Genomic DNA, 18748 nt, shown 5'->3' on the forward strand with positions numbered 1-18748 from the left:
AGAGAGCAGAGATGCAGAGAGTAGTAGTATTAAATATGGTCAACGCTAAAAATCAAGTGAAGAGCACAGCATGGACTCTTGACTTCCCTTACTTAATATTTTTACAACACACTAAACAGTCTTCAATCTCCCTTAGGAGTTGGACTAGTTGATAATTACCTGGCTTCGATTAAGTTCCCTCTTCATAAATATCAACTCTAAGTGCCATAAATGATGTTTAGGAAAAACAGACACACCAGTGACTCTTGGAACTGGATTATTCATCCTTGGATAACAAACCGGAAGGCTGAGGAATGCCTGCCTGCAGTCAACCTCACCAGAAAGATTTGGTTACAGACCTGCAGTATCACACTCAGATGTGATTCTCCAGGCTTGGCTTTCTCTGACCTGCCTGATATGCAAAGGGCCTCAACTATTTAAAGCATTACATTAAAAAGTCATGTTTTTACACTGACCCAAACGTTGGTAGGCTCCAAGAACAACAAAGCAGGACTTACTGCCATTGTCGTCAGAATCCTCACTGCTGCTGGGAAGGCGACCTCGTTTCATGATCTCCCCGGGAAACAGCAGGCAGCCTGCAAAGCAATGAGACAGCACTTAACCCAAGATGATAATACACAATCATCAAGTTGTGCTTCAGATAGCAGCCCAGGATTTACAGCATACAAAAGCAAACAATCGGCTTTAAGGAGCATTTGCATTGTAAACAGTAAAAAGACCAAGGATACATAATTGGGCACAATCATTAACAGGACAGGTTCAAAACCAAGGGGGAAGGGGTGGAGAAGTCAAGTATCAATAGGTGTCCCAAAGGTGCCAGGTTTCTCTCTAGTTCCAGTTGACATTATCACTACCAACTACTCCAGGAGTCTTTTTAGCTGACTGGCGGCAAGCACTGCAGAAAAAAAAAAAACCCGCGGCAATGAGCACAGTGATTCCTCACTACAGACAGATTCATATTTTACGTGTGTATATGGGGGATGGGGATGAGGCTGTGCCTGAATGTGTGAATATTTACACTGCACTGGGCAGGATTATGCTTCTCAGGCAAATTTTGCTAAAATAATCCTAAAAGCCAAATAATCTGGAGTTCTAGGAACAAAACAAACGGGGGATTGGGAAAGCAAATACCTCCTCCAGCCATCTCCAACCCCTCAGCATTCACTGCTGGAACAGAAAGAGACCAGACATATAATTTCTGATCCAGCTCCCTCCCCTTTACTCATGAGAAAACTGAAGCCAAAAAGTTTAAGCAGCAACTTGCCCAAGGTCACACTGTAAGCAGGACCTTCGAATTCCAAAACCAGTTTCACTGCACTTGACCCACCTCCTTATAGCCTGGTCCAACCAACCTAACTTAGCCAGACACCTGGCCAGCCTTGCTGACTCCTTCCAGATGATAAAAGGCCTCCAGCACCACCAGGTAAGAAAATGACTGCACTCAAGAAAGAGAGCAGTGAACCAAGATTAAGAGCCAGTCAATGAACTTTATAAGTCATACGGTCATAATCACACAGGCAGATCTCTAAAGAAACCCAAAAAGCTTTTCCAAACTGAAATTACTAATCACCTTGACATTTTTAGGACGCTGATCCTACTGCAGAGCAATGATTCTCAATGAAGGAGGAAGGCTTTTCAAGTCAGAAGTAGCCACCTAGCCCCTCAGAAAAGTACATCCCAAGTTCCCCTTCACTGGGAATCACAGCATTAGAATGTGGTGTGTTTCCCAGAGTGCGGCACACAGGCATGGTGTGGAGCAAAATGTGGAGAACCACCATGTTAGAACAAGACAGAAATTAGAAACCCAAAGCTCCACTCTAAATGGACCTATAAAAGAGACCAAAAAAAGCAAAAAACACATCATACTGTTCCCAACTACCAACAAACACACCTATATAATTGACTCAAATATTCAGGCCCCTAATCTAGAATTCCAGCATTTCACATTTTCTTTCTGAGACACTTGCCAGTTAAGGTTTGTGAGTTTTTGTTTACCAACTGACTCTTCAATAGAAGAATTTACCAAGTGGAAGCCCAGGAGTCATGATCTGGGCCATGGGCTACGTTATGGGCTAGGGTTTCATACTGTGGGGCTGGGTCACAGTCCTAAAACCCACCCACCCCTTTTCTGCAGAGCCCCCTTCACCCATAACTAAACACCCAGCAATCTAGAACTTGGCCTGGGGCAAACCCATTCTAGTCAGAAGCTTCCAGAGCAAACACCTGTAGCCCACCTTCCCCCCCACTTGGAATGACTGTCTTCCCTGCCCTGTCACCATGTGCCAAAAACTGACAGCTAAACTCTCCTCCAACCTTTCAGAGAAGGGAGCCCTCCTCCTGTCCAACAGGAGGCGCAAAGAGAAAAGGGAAAAGCAAAAGACCACACATTCCTAACTAGCTTCTCAGGCCTAGGTTACCAAAGAGCTAGACAGACAGACAGACAGACACAGGAAGGAAGGAAGGAAGGAAGGAAGGAAGGAAGGAAGGAAGGAAGGAAGGAAGGAAGGAAGGCAGGCAGGCAGGCAGGCAGGCTACCTAAAGAGGAATTCCTTAAATTTACGGTGTGACGTGGCACAAGAAGGGTGCAGTTCCCACCTCCTGAGCAGGTGTGTAAGAACTGAGAAGAAAGAGGCAGAGAAAGCCCAGGAAACACTCCCCAGGTAGAAACAAGGAAACCAATGCTGATCATATCTCCACTGATTCAGACAACTTAAATTTATCTAAGGAAAAGAGCTTGAAGAGCTTAGAATATTTTTGAATCAAAAAGCCTTCCCCTCCTAGCCTTCAAACACAACTCGCAGAGAAAGCAGTCACTAAATAAAAAAAGCAAGCACTGGCCAAAATAGAATGATGCTCCTAAACACACTCTCAAGCAAAATTATGCAAGTAAAAGAAGAATAAAAATAGTCTTTTTCTAATGAATTCCATTTTCATCCACCCCAAAAGATCTTAACAAATGAAGGTTGAGAATGAGATACTGTACTTCTCCAAGGAACCTGGCACAATAAAGGGGGGTGGTGCATGGCAGAATTTCTTCCTCTGTGGCTCTAATGTGCTTAAACCTTGACATCAGGCTAATTTATCTCACCTGGGGTTACCTGCTATATCAAGAAATCAAAGTACACATTACTATCTTTAAGACACACAATACAGGGGTTGTATGCTTCAAACATCTGTCCAATAAAAGCCAGTGCAAGAAAGTAGAGAGCCCTCACATCATTGCCATTGTTGACTCAGGGCATGGCTGATTATCTAAACAGTGGAAGGATACGCAATAACTAATTAAAACTCGGTACACTCCAAAGAAAGCAACAAGAAGGTATTATAGCATATAATGCATGCCACATATATGAATACCTAACATAGAAGGAGGTGCTGCAGGAAAATGACCATTTCTAACCTCATGGAACTTCTGGTCTAGTTGAGGAGCTAGACAAATTCAGTAACGGTGCCTGACAGTGGTAAACACAACGCCCTGTAGGAACAGAGGTTGATGGAGTCAGGGAAAAATTCTGAGCAGAGTCCTGAGGAACAAACAAAGGGGAGATAGCCAAAAATGCAAGCACAACATTTTGGTGGTTGTGCTTTGGTTGAAAAGCATTCAAGTATCCAACGACATACATATAACCTACCATATTACTCTGCACCAGATCTTCCCTTTCAGAATCTTACTATTTGCTCATTTCTTTACTAACATACATCCCTTTTTTACCTTATATCCAATTGCCAAAGCTTACTGATTCATAATGTAGGACTCTTTCAAGTTCCCTTAACTTTGCCCCACAGATTTGTCTTCAAACACCTGGATACCTTTAAACACCTCCCTTCCTTTCTCCATGCCCACAATCTCTTACCCCTTCCCATTATCACAATAGTTTAATCCTGTGAAGTGACCGCATCAAGTCATTCCCTATGCAAATCTCTGTGTTGCACACTTGCAAATGGGTCCGGCCAGAAACTCCTCTGGTGTCTCAAAACTCTACCTAAGCATCTCTCCTAACAACTCCCCCATGGCTAGGCTTGTCTCTGCTGGTCCAGGCCTCTTTTGGTTCTCAGCCTCTGCTAATGCTGGCCTCTTTGCCCTTTCCTCCCTACCTACCCCAATCCCACCTTTCTCAGGGAGTCAGCTCAAAGCCACCAAGCATGGTCCCCCATTCCAATTAAAAGCACCTGCATTCTCTACCACTCATTTCATCTTTCAGAACTTTTTCACCCGACTTTTTAATGTGCTTTCTTTAACAATCAACTCTTGCTTTGCATCATCACTTAAATGTTCCATGTATGTGTCTCTCTAAAAATTTACAATAGGGGCAACTGGGTGGCTCAGTCGGTTGAACATCTGACTTCAGCTCAGGTCATGATCTCACGGCTTGTGGTTCGAGCCTCGCGTCAGGCTCTGTGCTGACAGCTCAGAGCCTGGAGCCTGCTTTGGATTCTGTGTCTCCCTCTCTCTCTGTCCCTCCCCTGCTCGTGCACTCCGTCTCTCTCTCAAAAATAAACATTTAAAAAAAATTAAAAAATAAAATAAAAATTTACAATAAACTGGTCAGACAGAAATCTTTAGTTAAATATGAAATAAAGACATCGCAGAGAGGGTACCAAGCAAAACACAGCCTCACAGCGCAGCTACAAGACGACGCACCAGGAACTCTGGTCCAGTCCTCACCCAGACATTCTGCCCAGTTTCATCAAAACTGACTCAAAGTGATTACTCAAAATGATGCCACTTACACTCAAAGTGTCCATTTGCCATGCGAAGCATAACACCTAAGCAGACTTATTATTAGTACTTATTATTAGGCATTTGGGATTTTGTCCAAAAAGAGGAAGCCTACCTAGGAAGCCTGATTATAATAAGAACATGGCCTGGAAAGGCCAACTAAGAGGAGCCCGTTGGCCAAAGACCCTGGCTAGATCAGTCAAGTGACAATCCTTTGGCACCTCCATCTCCACTGCAGGGTGGGATGTGCCAAGACAACCAGGCACAAGTGGTGGCTGCTCAGGGCACCACCTCCTCAGGAAACACGGGCACTATTTATACTACAATCCCTACTGAGATTACAAGTAAATCACTTTCCTTCAATCTCGTGTGTCACACAGATTAAAACCAGTAGACTAGTATGTTAATTCGATTAAATCTGTATTGAGTTGGATACCCAAGATATGGTGAACAAGATATGAAATGGCCCATGGGAAGACACAGCAAGCAAATAACTGGACAAGTAGCTTCAGTGTGGTAACTGCAGCAAAGGTTACAGGACTACCATTCACAGGACTATGGTGGGGCATGGGATACATAAACGAGATAACAAGGTGCCTCAAAACCTTAAAATTTAAGTTTCCTTAGATTGAAACTGCGGGGGGGGGGGGGGGGAAAGAACATCAGCATGCACGAACTTAGAGCAGCCATCAGCTGAAGGAACCCATCCCCAAGGTGGCTCAGGAATTTGAAAAAAGAGTGAACAAGTTCAGTGTCCTGGGTGTGGTCCCAGGGAGGCATGACTGGTATGTGATTCTAAGGAAGAAAAAATGAGAAATGACTTCAGGGATAAGGAGTGAAGGGTTTGACAAAAGAATATGATTAAGAATGTGACGATTGTTTATTCAGTGCTATTCCTGGGAAACAGGGGCGATTTGAGGAAAATAAACTGTCCAGTTACTTGAATTACTCTCTCTGGCAGAACATGGACCATTTATTTATCAGGCCATAAACTCTACAGTTACAATAAGGATTACACCCCAGTGATTTTAATTATCTTATGGCTCATATGCAGAAAGTCAGGTTTCTTCCTCAAAGTGTCTATTTTATCCATTATGTTTCATTCTTGTTTATTTCACTCTAAAGTTATAGAAGGTACTCAAACACCTCTAACTACTCTATGTTACCATCTAATGCAATCCTATGTATTAAAATAACCTGTTGGATGAATGATTGAGTTATACATAAACTGAATCCAATGCTCACTGGGCTTTATAGAATGAGATGCTTTCACTTTAGTATCTAATTGACCCTTAACTGGAGTTACTTCTGTCACATTATTTTTAAATTTACTGGTGTCCTTCCATTTCTCGTCAAAGTTAATCTAATACCTAAATGTACGATATTTTAAAATGTATTTAGGGGGGCGCATGGGTGGCGCAGTCGGTTGAGCGTCCGACTTCAGCCAGGTCACGATCTCGCGGTCTGTGAGTTCAAGCCCCGCGTCAGGCTCTGGGCTGATGGCTCAGAGCCTGGAGCCTGTTTCCGATTCTGTGTCTCCCTCTCTCTCTGCCCCTCCCCCGTTCATGCTCTGTCTCTCTCTGTCCCAAAAATAAATAAACGTTGAAAAAAAAAATTTTTAAATGTATTTAGAAAATGTGTAATATAAAAATGTATATAAAACATATTTTCAGACACCAAGTCATCTTTACATAAAAAGTATTTTATAATGAGCTACTTCCTTACCGTTCTGTTTGCTAACTTCATATAATTTGAATTATTATTTTTAAATATTATGCAACTGACAGTTTGATTCCTAAGTTACTGATCATTGAATAACCCTCCCATAAAAAAGACTTATATTTTCTTAATAGGTCACCATCTTATCTTCTATGGAGTACACAGTACCCAATGTAACAAAGTATCCAAATATAATAATGACCTATACTTCACAGTAATTTTCTGTTCCTCAAATGAATGTGAAAGAAATCCAGCTAGTTTCTTACCTGTTTTTAAAGACAACATTAATTGCTCAGAAGTTTTTCAAATTGGCAACATTATTTAGTTCATATACTCACTAACAGTCTAAAAATACTAGAGTGACTATAACTCAAACCCAGCTTTCTTACTTTAAGCAGAGTTTTATCTGGTCAAAAAAAAGTCATATATTTGATTTAACTGACAAACTGCTTAGATCTTAAGTGTTAAAGTTTTAACCTTGTCTAAATATTTCAAACCCCAAAAGCAACTTTTAAAAATGTCTTTCATGTCATACATCAAAATCTGTTTAAAAAATGCTGCTCAAACTACCATAGAGCCTTTGCAAAGATGTCACACTTGAAAATATTCAGTGGAAACTTGTTTATTTTAGCAAATAACCACCTCTCCCAAAAAAAGATTGTAATTGACCAGATAATCATGACTACAATATTCATTCCTACAAACATCACTAATGAAGCCCAAGTGCTTCACTGTAAATTCTTCATAAATGATTTGTAAACTCGGTCTTTTAAAGTCAATAGAAACATTGTTTAAGATTTTAAAGAATTTATATATTTGAGTGGTTCTAAATGAATCACAAGCAGCTCCCATTTGCCAATTTATAAATAATCCAATCCCTGCTTATGAGAGCCCTAAAAACAATCAGACCCCTCCCAGGTCTCTGTAATCACTGACTCAATTAGAGCCAGCAACTGAAGAGCAGCTATGACAAAACACTGCAATCATTTGTATTTAGAATTTTTTTTTAACTTCTCTTGACATGGGAATGAATGAATTCACACCAGAACTTAATAAAGGCAGTCAGTCACCATGGCCTCCCATCTCGAGCTTCTATCCCTATTTCCATCTACTAAGAATTCTTTTTTGTTAGATCTACATGTTCAGATATGGAAAGATGCCAGAGACACATTAAGAAACACAAGCAAACTGCAAGGGGGGTGGGGGGGACCTGAAATATAGGCCCATTTACATATAAAAGGGACAAAAGAAGAGAGTATATATACACACCAATTGCTTGCTTATTCATTTCTGGAAGAACATAAAGGATACTAATAATGGTGTTTACTTCTGAGAAATGTGACCAAAGTGTTCCAGATAGAATAGGTTGAGAACTTTTACTTCTCTTTATGACCTTTTATATGACTTTTAATTGCTTAGCCATGATCCTGTCCTATGTTTATAATAGTAAAGATTTAAATTCCAAAACCATTCTTCCCTGGGAAGACCCTGGGAGCACAACTTTTGAGTCCCATGCAAAGCACCAGCCTAAAATAAGCAGCCAGCAATAAACTATGTATCCCCCACCTCTTTCCTGATAAGATGGGGTACCAAATGCTTTTGTCTGGCTTCTAAAGAATGTTTGATGGAATAGTACAGAAGGAAAAAAGTAGAAAAGGTAATAGGATAATACCATAAAATGCTAGTATCACACACTATTTACTTCAAAAGCAAAAGTTTTAAAACACATAATAGCCATTACCAGTAGAAGCTCACTAAAAATAAGAATAGAAAAACCCTAACCTAGACAGGAAAACTAGAGTTTAAACTACCTTTAAAGAATAAACATTCAACTTCCTATCCATTTCAAGAGTAGTACTATTTTGGAAAAAAATAAAAATAAAAAAGCTACATTCCAGAGATGGCGACCAAATAGGCCATTTCCTCCACCCATGGCAGGCATGGTTAATAAATTGAGTCATTCTTTTCCACAAGCCCAGACATGACTTCAGAATCCTCCTTAACACAGTGCTACCACTCAGTCAGAATTCATATGAGATAAAGCCCCTATTTGCCCCATATTCTTACTCCTCTTTACATACTGTTTTTGACAATTACCAGGGAAAACTGAAGTTTTTTTTTCTAAAGCACTCACTGAAATCAGAAATTTGTGATCCAGTCTGCCCTAGGGTCTCTGAACCAAATCCTAATGTACATAATATATAAAAATACCCACGCAAATTAGGTCAAAGTCTAAAAGCCCACTGAAGAATAACACTTAAAAAAAACCGAAGTGTTGACAGCAGATAGTTTCTGCATGAACCAAGGTAAGAGTAAGGAGGGAAAGGAGTCCGTCTACAAGCCTTTCCTTGGAAGAGTAAGTCAATAAATGCAAAGTGTCTACAGGGTAATTTTAAAAGATTTTTAAACGCTCAAACCAGATGTTCCTATACAGGATATACAAAGCAGCTTCTGCAGAAACCAGACTCAACCAGCTAATGACAATTACACTGTGCACAGATTGAAACGCAGCTGTTTTGAGGAACTTTGTTCCTTGATTATAGCCGGTTGTTAGAAACTATCAGTTACCACTAACAATGTTAAGTCACCAAAAATTTTTAAAGTACTGTTAAAAAGACAAAAAAAATGACTCCCAATGTTGCATATTAGAAGACCTAGATAGCACACTTTACTAAAAACACCTTTACACATCTCAGTTACATATGAAGACAAACATTTCACCTTAACTGTACAAGTCTTGTTATTATGGTCATTGAAACATACAGATGATTTCAAAACCTAGGAGCAAGGTCTCCAGAAGTATTCTGAGTTCAAGGCTAAAAGGAGTCTCACCCCATGGATTGGGTCTATAGGAAATCTTCCCAAAAGAAACCCATAAATAATCGCAGCGCTACAAAACATTTCAGAGATAATTTAATCCACTTTTCCTAATTTTAAAGAGACGTACATAGAATTCTGGAGAGGTTAACCAGCATGAGCAAAGACACATACACACAGGTCTAGAGCAAAAGCCAGTCTCCAAACAAAAGACCAGTTCCCAAAGTGAGCAGGCATTCCAAAGCCAGCCACCTCCTCCCAGGTGAGTAGACCACAAGCTTCCCCCACTCCTGGATGTACTGTGATTTTGAAAGATGTTATGTAAAGGATTAAAGCCATTTACTATCTATTATCAGACAACTAAAATATAATCCATGAAAAACAATCTGTTAAGTAAGAAACTGAAACGTGGTTTCCTGGCAAGCTGATAGGAAGACAGCTGTAAGTCCCACTCGACCTGGTAGAGCAGAGTGTGCTAGTTTTCTGAACACTAATCAGAGGGGTGTGAGTCCTCCGAACAGCAGGTATTGGGTTCTGAGTGGTCGAACACACACATTCTACTTGGAGAGAAGTTATCTCCCTCTGTAGGGAACTCCAGTTTATAATGCATGTTCCCTTACACAGGACTTCTTGGCCTGGTCCCCTTGAGGGTGTGACTCCCTAAGTGTGCTTTCCCAGGTACACAAGGGCCCAGGTTATAAATTATATCCTCAAAGGGGATCTAAGAACCAAAAAGTTAAGAGCCACAGCCCTCAGACTAGCAAACTCCCTCCACATTTATCAAACAAACTTTTAATTTCAACTTATTTTCAGGTTCCTACCAGAAAGGTAACTTAGCCCCAGCAGGAGTAATCTTGGTAACTAGGTAATGCTGAGTCTCACTGTAAAAATCAAAGTTTCACAGCTTGTTTTTGTCCACCCCCTGAACTAAAAATGGTTTTTACATATTTAAATTGGGGGTGGGGGAGATCAAAAGGACATCTCATGACACATAAAAATTATACAGAATTCAAAATTTCAGTGTCCACAAATAAAGTTTGATTGTTTTCACACTTCAAAAAGCAGAGTTAAACAGTTTTAACAGAGACCATAAGACCCACAAAGCCTAAAATATTTACTATCTTATGTGGCCCTTTCCAAAAAGTTTACTGATCTCTGCCACAAATCAACATACTGGCAGTATGTTTATAAACCAGCATTATGTAGGATCAGTGAAATGTAAATCATGACCAGGTCCTGGGCAAACACGTGCCTTAAAGCTTACAAAGTTAAGGATCAGGCACACTCGTTCCTTTAGAAGTTTTTAACTAGAACAGGTAAGACTGAAAAGAGGAAAAGCAGCGCAGGATGCTCTAAGCCACTTAAATAAAAGCCATGTCTAGAAACCTGTGAATTTTCTCAAACCCTTGAGACTCCTACTTGGAGCCAGTGTATACTAAATTATAAAAACTTCTAACAAGCTTCTTACCTGACTTTCAAGCCAGTAACACAATAAGCAAAAAAAAAAACCTGTTTTAGACAGGCTTTTTTTTTAACATTTATTCATTTTTGAGAGACTGAGGCACAGCACAAGCAAAGGAGGGACCGAGAGAGACACAGAATCCGAAGCAGGTCCAGGCTCTGAGCTGTCAGCACAGAGCCCAATGCGGGGCTCAAACCCACGAACCACGAGATCACGACCTGAGCCAAAGTCAGACACATAACCAACTGAGCCACTCAGTGGTGTAAAAGGATCACAGAAAAATCATAAAAAGAACTCACCAAAAATTAAACACTACACTGGTATCCAAGAATACATTTAAAGTATTCCCCCAAATCCCTGAAATGGCATGCAAATTTCAGCACATCTTGATTTTTCTGGGAGAGGTTCCACAGGTCTCAGATCTTAAGTTTATCCTTCACTTAAAAAAGTTACAAGCCACCAGTAGTCAGCCTACACATCTTAAGTGCATCATTAGATTTCAATGCTGAAATAACTGAGGCTTGTAAAGATGGTCATGAGTAATCAAAAAAAAAAAAAAAATCTCAAAATCATGTTTAGTAGTCTTTGTGTTAAACAAAAGCAAACCATGCAACTTGGCTCCAACTCAGCAACTTGTTAACCTTACCAATTCTTGTTCCTTACCCTAGAGTAAGGAGTAAAGAAAAAAAAAATTACTCGTTTTATTCATTTTTTGGACTCTTACCACTGAAATCTTCACTTAAATGCTAAGAAACTTGGAAGCTGTCATGAGATTTAATAAAATCTCCTATGCAGACCTTAAATAATCAATACTATATATACATAAATTACTGCCAATTGTGAGCCCTTTTAAAACAGGAGAGTGGGGCGCCTGGGTGGCTCAGTCGGTTGAGCGTCCAACTTCAGCTCAGGTCATGATCTCCCAGTCTATGAGTTCGAGCCCCGTGTCGGGCTCTGTGCTGACAGCTCAGAGCCTGGAGCCTGCTTCAGATTCTGTGTCTCCCTCTCTCTCTGCCCCTCCCCTGCTCATGCTCTGTCTCTCTCTGTCAAAAATAAATAAACATTTAAAAATAATAAAAAATAAAACAAGAGAAAATTGTGGTTTAATTCCTTCAACAAACAAGCCCAAAAAAACCCAAGGTTTTAAAAATGAACTTACTTCAACAATCCTCTGTCAATTAATTATGTTTGGACTCTACCTGGAGAATCAAAAGCAAAAAGTAAATACTGGACTGGTTTTAGGGTAATCAAAAGCTAGATCCTGAACATCTGTTAAGTGCACATAATATACCATTGGTCTGGAGTTAGTAAAGGATTCTGAACGGAAATTCCCCAGCAACTAAGCTTTTCATTCCAGGTCTAGCAATATTTTTGTTGCTTTCAGGTGAGGAAAAGACATCCTTAATAAGCATTCAAGGCTTAGGGCAGATAAGGCCACAATAACATGGCCAGAGTCAGGAGCAATATCCTCTCAGGCTAGATTTTCTCTGTGGACTCTGGATACTTGACCCTAAACTAAACCTGCAGACAAGATACCACTTCCACTCAAAGGTAAAAAGACCCTCTCTAAGGCCACCCTGGCATATTTTAGGAATGCAGGGTAACTTTACTCCATCTGAGTCCACAACTGCAAAAACATCAAAACATACACCCCTCACAATCATAAACCAATACTTTTATACAAGTACACCAGGTAAATGGCAATAAACTCTCAAGTCTCAACTTTCTGAAATATCATATACAATAAATAATAAACATATTGTCTAAATTTTAAATACATGAGCTGCGACATCTTGAAAATGGAGAAAACAGACTGAACACTAAAACTTTCAAGGAAGTAACTTACTGTCTCAGGAATTAAAACACTTCCCCAATTAAGGTTCCTACCAGGCTTCTGATACTATCTGATAAACTAGTAACTCCAAGCAAAGCCACTTTTAATGTAAAAACTTTAAAAAGCAGCACCTGGGTGGCTCAGTCAGTTAACTTCCGAACTTCTGATTTCAGCTCAAGTCATGACCTTTTATAGTCATTGAGATCGAGCACCAGAGTCAGCACCAGAGTCAGCTCCGTGCTGAGCACACAGCCTGCTTGGAATTCTCTACCTCTCTCTCTCTGCCCCTCCCCCTCTTGGGCACAGACACATTCTCAAGATAAACATTAAGAAAATTTTTGTAATTAATTTAAAAAAATTAAAAGCTATTGTTGAATGTGATGCCAATGTTTTACAGGGAGAGAATGAAAGAAGTTTAACACGGGCATAACTGTCTGAAATTAGCCAAACTTTCTGATGCCAACCCAAATAAAAAGCAAGAGGAACTGGTCAAGATGGTCAACTCTATTAACCTTGTGGGGAAACTGGGTTTATAATGCAAATCCTGACAGTTAACTGTAATAGTATAATGGGTGTCCCCCAATACTAAAGGACAGAAGAGCTCCACCAACAGGAAGTAAGCAAACTCTGAGATTCATATGCCTCTACCTAACTCCTGAAAAATCCTAGATATAGGACATTAGCGTTTGATATTTTGATGTTTGCTATTCCAACTTCCTCAGTACTGAAACAGAAACAGTTAATAATTCTTTTCCCAACAAGCCTGCAGACAAATACATCAGGCAAATTTCTCTAAAGTATTTTTCAAGCAGATAATTTCTAAATCTAAAACCCAAATTATAACGTTATTTTCATTTCCAACTTTTTAAAAATCCAGTCATGATTAATTCCAAAGGCTTGACTCCTCAATGTCAGAGGTTCTGTCAAAAAGTAACTACAGATTAAAATCTACTTACGGAAAATAATAACCAGATGCGATAAATGATCCTCAGCTGGACAGTATTAATTTAGACAAAGCTGCTCTGTTATATTTTAGGGCCAACTGCGGAAATCTGAATATATCTCAGTAATAGAGGAGATGAAAATTTACCAAGCTGGCCAAGGAGTGGGGGGAACCTCCTTATAGACCTGTATAGAGTATGATTTCATTTCCATTAAAACATACATACACACACATAGTAGTGATATAGTACACTATAAAGTGATATAGTAGTGATCTCTGGGTGGTAGGAATGTGTTATTATATTTGCCTCTCCGTATTTTCTAATTTCCAACAATGTACATGTAACACCACCTCTGTAATAATACGTGAAGCCACTAAGGGCTCCTTAAAGTCAAAAAACAGTAATTATTAAGTGCCTACTATAGATGAGTCACATGGAGATAGGCTTTTATTCCAAGTCCTCCTAGTTTTTAGCTAATATACTTCCCCCCAGGCCTCTGAGCTAAGCAACAGCTCATTTTAAAATATAACATTTCCTTAAACTCCTAACAGTTTTTTTTCCTCTCATCTCACTTTCAGGCACACTTACCATTTTTCAGTTTTCTCATTACAGCTCTTCTTTCAACTTTAGTAACTAATATGAAACTAAAATGCGCATGAACTTCTTTCCTTTTAAGTGAACATATATCTAACTTTATCATAGATAAAATTTCTGTGGCAACCCATCCAACTTATCTTACTACAAAGCAGCTTACCATTCTAAGATAGAATCAAGTTCAAGTTCTACTGCATATCAGGAAACTCCCTTTATGTCTGGCTGTATAAAAAAAAAGGCGGGGGGGGGGGGGGGGGGGCCTGGGTGGCTCAGACCAGTTAACAGTCTGACTCTTGGTTTCTTCTCAGGTCATTATCTAGCGGTTCATGGGTTCCAGGCCCACTTTGGTCTCAGTGATGCCAGCACGGAGGCTGCTTGGGGTTCGTTCTCTCCCTCTCTCTCTCACACGTGCGCATGTACACACTAAATAAACTTAAAAATAAAAGGAGATATGGGGAAACAAAACACTTAGCTGTAAACTGTATCTGTTGCAGACCTGAAAATGCCGAGTCCTATACAAACATAAAAATACACAAACTTAAAGAAAAGCAAAATACCAATCAGGAAACTCATCTGACTTAAAAGTGACATTAAATGAGACCGAAATATTTGGAATAAGAGCAATAAAATTCTGGGTTGCAGATATTTGTCAGAAAGTGTCACCCACAAAACATCCTCTGTGTCTCTCCAACATGTGTTGCCCATTCCACTACTATTGTGTTTAAAATGTTAAATCAGTGTAAACATGGTTATAATGAACTCTTCCTTTATCTACCTATAAGTGATTAAATCTTGATTAGCTGTGATTGATCAAAATACAACTTACTATAGTAAACGCTAACCAGTGATGGTCCACCACTACTAAACCAGCTTTCAAGGAAATAATTTCCTTGTACCTTAAAACTAGTTCATCAGCTTTGAAAGATAACAGCCTTGGGCTACCAGTAACTAAAAAGCAAGGCTTTCACAGTGGGTTTCCTGAAACACAAAAATAGTACACCTAATAACCTTTGGGAAAGAAGCCCCTAAAGTGTTCCCTCTTGAACAGAGTAAACGGAGGGCTGCAGACCCTCGCCCCAGGTGGGCGAGGTGGGGCGCCTGTCTCCTCGTTACTAGAAAGCCAGCCAAAGCAGCTTGTAAACGGTCTCCGGGTGACGACGCATTCCTAACGGGTTTCGAAGGCACGTTTAAATCGCCCGCTTTTTTGTTTGCTCGCTGCATTCACCGTGCGCCTGGGCTGCAGCCGCCCCCGCGCGCCCGGGAGGGGGAGCCCAGGGTCGGGAAGCCCGGGGCCGGGTAGTTGGGGGGAGGGGTTGGAGTGGGGGAGAACGCGGGGCGAGGAGAGCCGGGGTGGAGGACCTTGGGACGAGGAGCCCATGCGGGAGGGAGAAGTGCGGGGTGGGCTGGGGGGTAGAAGGCAGGAAAGGGGGGAATCCCGGGGTGGGGGAGCTGGGCCGCCGCCCCGCACCAGAGAACGCTTTGCAAGGCTCCCGCCTCCCGCCAGGGTGTGCGCAGGGCCGCGGCTCCGCGCGGCGCCGCCCCCACCCTCTCTCCCCGCCTGCCTGCCTCTCCTCCCTCTCCTCCTCCTCTTCCCGAGGCGACAGAAACAACAGCGCGGAAGGAGGGGAAAGTAACTCCCGGCACCTCCACCGGAATTAGCCCCGGTGCAGTGATGACACCTTCTCGTGGCGCAACCAAGCCCCTCTCCCTCCGCAGCGGCGTCCCCGCCGCCGCCCTCTCCATTTGAAAGTGGCCACCCCCCGCCGCCGCCGCCGCCGCTCCTCCCGCCCCGCCGCCGCCAGCTGCACCAATCCGCTCGGCCCCAGTTGCAAATCAAACGCTCCCTCGCGTCCAGAAGCCACTTGCGCCGCTGGAAACGGCCGCGCCGTCCCCCTCCCCGAGTCCCTCCCGGGCGGCACCTTTGAGCTGGGGAGGGCGCGCCGGCGAGAAACCGCTGTGAGATGGGAGAGGCGGCGGTGACGGCGAGCAGCCCCGAGCGGGCTCGGCTCCCGCTCCCGCTCCCGCCCCCAGACAGTTCTGGAAACTGTGTATCACCTCTGTCACAGGAAGCCATCCGGGGAGGAAGGCGGCGCGGAACCAACAAACAAACGCCTGCGGCCGCCCGCCGGAATCAGCGCGGGGACGGCGACGGCTTCGGGCCGTTCCCTGGGCGGGGGCGCGGCGGACGCCCCCGCGCCGCAGGCTTTGTGCGGGGCTCCCGCGGCGCGGGCGCGGCGGGCCGGGCGTCCCCGCCCCTGAAGCCCCCCACCCCGGGCCCCGCGGCAGCGCCTCTGGGACCGTTAGGTGACGCTCCGGCCGCGGCCGAGAAAACAGCGCCTCGGCCGCCACCCGCCCCCATTTCCACATGGAGCCGCCTCTCCTCCAACGCCAGAGGCGGGCTACAAAAGTTGGCCCCGGGGCCACCCAGCACCTGCCCACGTGCCGCGGAGGCTCCCTCCCGGGTCCACCCCGTCCCCTTCCCCCCGCCGCCCTCGGCCGCCAGGTCACCTATTACCGGTGGGAGGGGAGAGAGCCTGCTATTTAAACGCCCGCGGAAGTTGAGGCACCCCCACTGGCGGGTGCCGTGCACCTGCCTCCCGCCGCCGCGCTCCGCCACTTTGAGCAGCAGCCGCGTCCCCGGCCCCGCCTCCTGCCCGCAGGCGGGCGGGGGAGCGGGAAGGAGGTGGAAGGGATCGAATTTCTCCAGCAAATGGGACCGTTCCGACAGGATTCGGTTCCCTGGTCAACATTCCACATTCCATCCCTCTCCCGCATTTGCAAGCCAGCGCCAACAACCCGGAAAGCCTGCTGGCTACCAAACAACAGCCCCCAACTCACAAACACACACTCACAAGCACCAGACACGTGCACTGGAGGGCTTTGCAACTTGCAGTCCGGAGGTACACACTGCACGTTCATTTAAGGCAGCGGAGCCAGAGCGACCCCACCCCCACAATTTGCAGATGGTGCCAAAGGTTGCAATTTGCAATCCGTTTTAAGTTCATGGTTAATCGGTACTTTGCTCTACCAATGCCAACTCCTTCCTAATTTCACCGATGAAAGGTTTTACTCTTTACAATCTCGCTTTGAGTAAAAGGTCTGATTGTTGGAAACCCAATTTGGACGAATCTAATTGCCAAGCTGTCCCTACACCCCTTGCTCACTGCCCTTGAATTGATGCAAAGAATATTTTGGACTCGTGGTGACGCGGTGACAAGAGCCAGGGCTGCGGCCACCCTACACAGATGTACCTATACACACACCTATGTTTGGACAAATATAGTCGTCCCCCCGCCACCACGGTCACACACACTCTGGATTCATATATGTGCGCGGACCTGCGTTCTGCCATTGCCATCTGTCTACCAAGTTGCTACTATGCTTTCCACTTTCATGCAGCCTAATGCGCTTTGGCTTTTTAAAAATTTGTATAAACTAAAGCCAACTAAACTGGGCTTCTGCTCCTAAACGCGTTTAAATGATGATTCACCTGAAAACCGCATGTTCTTCGCAAATCCGAAAGAAGAAAAAGCTCTTAAGTCTTCAGCCCCCAAAATTGAAAAATAATCATAATGAAACTTACTGATCCAACATAGATCAATTCTCAGGATCCAAAAATCATCTCTTCCTCCTCTGGCCCCCGCCCCAGCAATGCCCAAGTTACTGGTGGGATAGTAACGCTGCGCTCGGCGGCTGCCTGCCCTCCCTCCTCGCTACAGATCGAGAACCCAATCTTTTGGCGCCATATTAATGACGTACTATATTATTTCCACTAGGCAGCGACCTTCGGCATTAAATTACTCCCGAGAACTCCCGAGCAAAGCAACAAAACCATCAAATATGGCTGAGCCTCTCGGCTCGTCCTGCAGCCGACGCCGCCGCCGCCACCGCCGCCGCCGCCGCCGCCGCCGCGGTACCGGGACGCGCACACGGACCCACACGCGGACACGCGCGGACACACGCGCGGCGCGCCCACCCCGCGCGCCCCCCGCGGCCCGCGCGCGTACCTGCTGCGGAAGGGTTCGGCTGAGGCGCTGGGCTCCACGCCGCTCGCTCCGCGCTGCATGAGTTCGGGCCGCGGCTGGCGGGCGGGCAGCCGGGCGGGCCCCTGCTCTTGCCGGCGCGCACACACTCGGCACTCGTGCAGGGAGGCACTCTCGGACGGACGTTTGGCTTGTTATGGAGGAAGGGCTATGTGAATCAAACTCATTTCTGGGTCACTGCTGCCACAGGGGGGAGCACTTTAATCCCTTGCCAAAACGAGAGGGTGGGGACATGAGGGCGGAGGGAGCGCGCCGGGAGTCCGCGGCGCGGGGGGCTCAGTCCCTGGTTAACTCTTCGCGGCCCTCGCCGCAGCCGGCTGGGCCTTCGTCCGCAGGAGCTGGCAAAGAGCGGCACTGTTCAGCTTTTAAAATCTCTTCCCTCACTTCCCTTGTGAGTCAAGAAATTCTTGAGGTGTTTCTAAGCAGGGAGGTGGGCTTTTAGATTACCCCCTCCAATCTACCCCAGTTCCAACTCTTGTCTGCTCTCATTGCACCTAGAAATGGATTCTTTTAAATTCGTTTAAAATTATTTGGATAAAAATGTGACTATTAAAGTGTGCTATCTGGGTGAAAGGTTTTATTTTTAGGCTGAATGGCAAAATAAATAGTTCTTTT

At 44.0% G+C, this 18748-nt stretch overlaps 1 protein-coding gene across 10 annotated transcripts in view; it reads right to left on the reverse strand.

Annotated features, from left to right (window-relative positions):
• The window catches only part of JADE1 (jade family PHD finger 1), a 59919-nt gene extending 41545 nt beyond the window's left edge, over positions 1 to 18374 (reverse strand). Inside the window, exons 1-2 of one of the 10 annotated variants that reach the window (XM_047855206.1) lie at positions 18098 to 18374; positions 498 to 575 (exon numbers count right to left, since the gene is read on the reverse strand). In XM_047855206.1, coding sequence (XP_047711162.1) covers positions 498 to 549 — 52 coding nt within the window. In that variant the 5' untranslated portion in view covers positions 550 to 575; positions 18098 to 18374. Of the gene's footprint in view, positions 1 to 497; positions 576 to 11877; positions 11901 to 14084; positions 14106 to 14250; positions 15408 to 15734; positions 15765 to 16145; positions 16243 to 16598; positions 16730 to 17673; positions 17820 to 17849; positions 17941 to 18097 lie in introns of those variants that run through there. The other 9 variants (XM_047855209.1, XM_047855208.1, XM_047855207.1 and 6 more) reach the window with 9 other exon arrangements.
• Between the last annotated feature and the right edge of the window lie 374 nt (positions 18375 to 18748).

This window comes from Prionailurus viverrinus, chromosome B1, assembly GCF_022837055.1.
Source record: "Prionailurus viverrinus isolate Anna chromosome B1, UM_Priviv_1.0, whole genome shotgun sequence".
Lineage (NCBI taxonomy): Eukaryota > Metazoa > Chordata > Mammalia > Carnivora > Felidae > Prionailurus > Prionailurus viverrinus.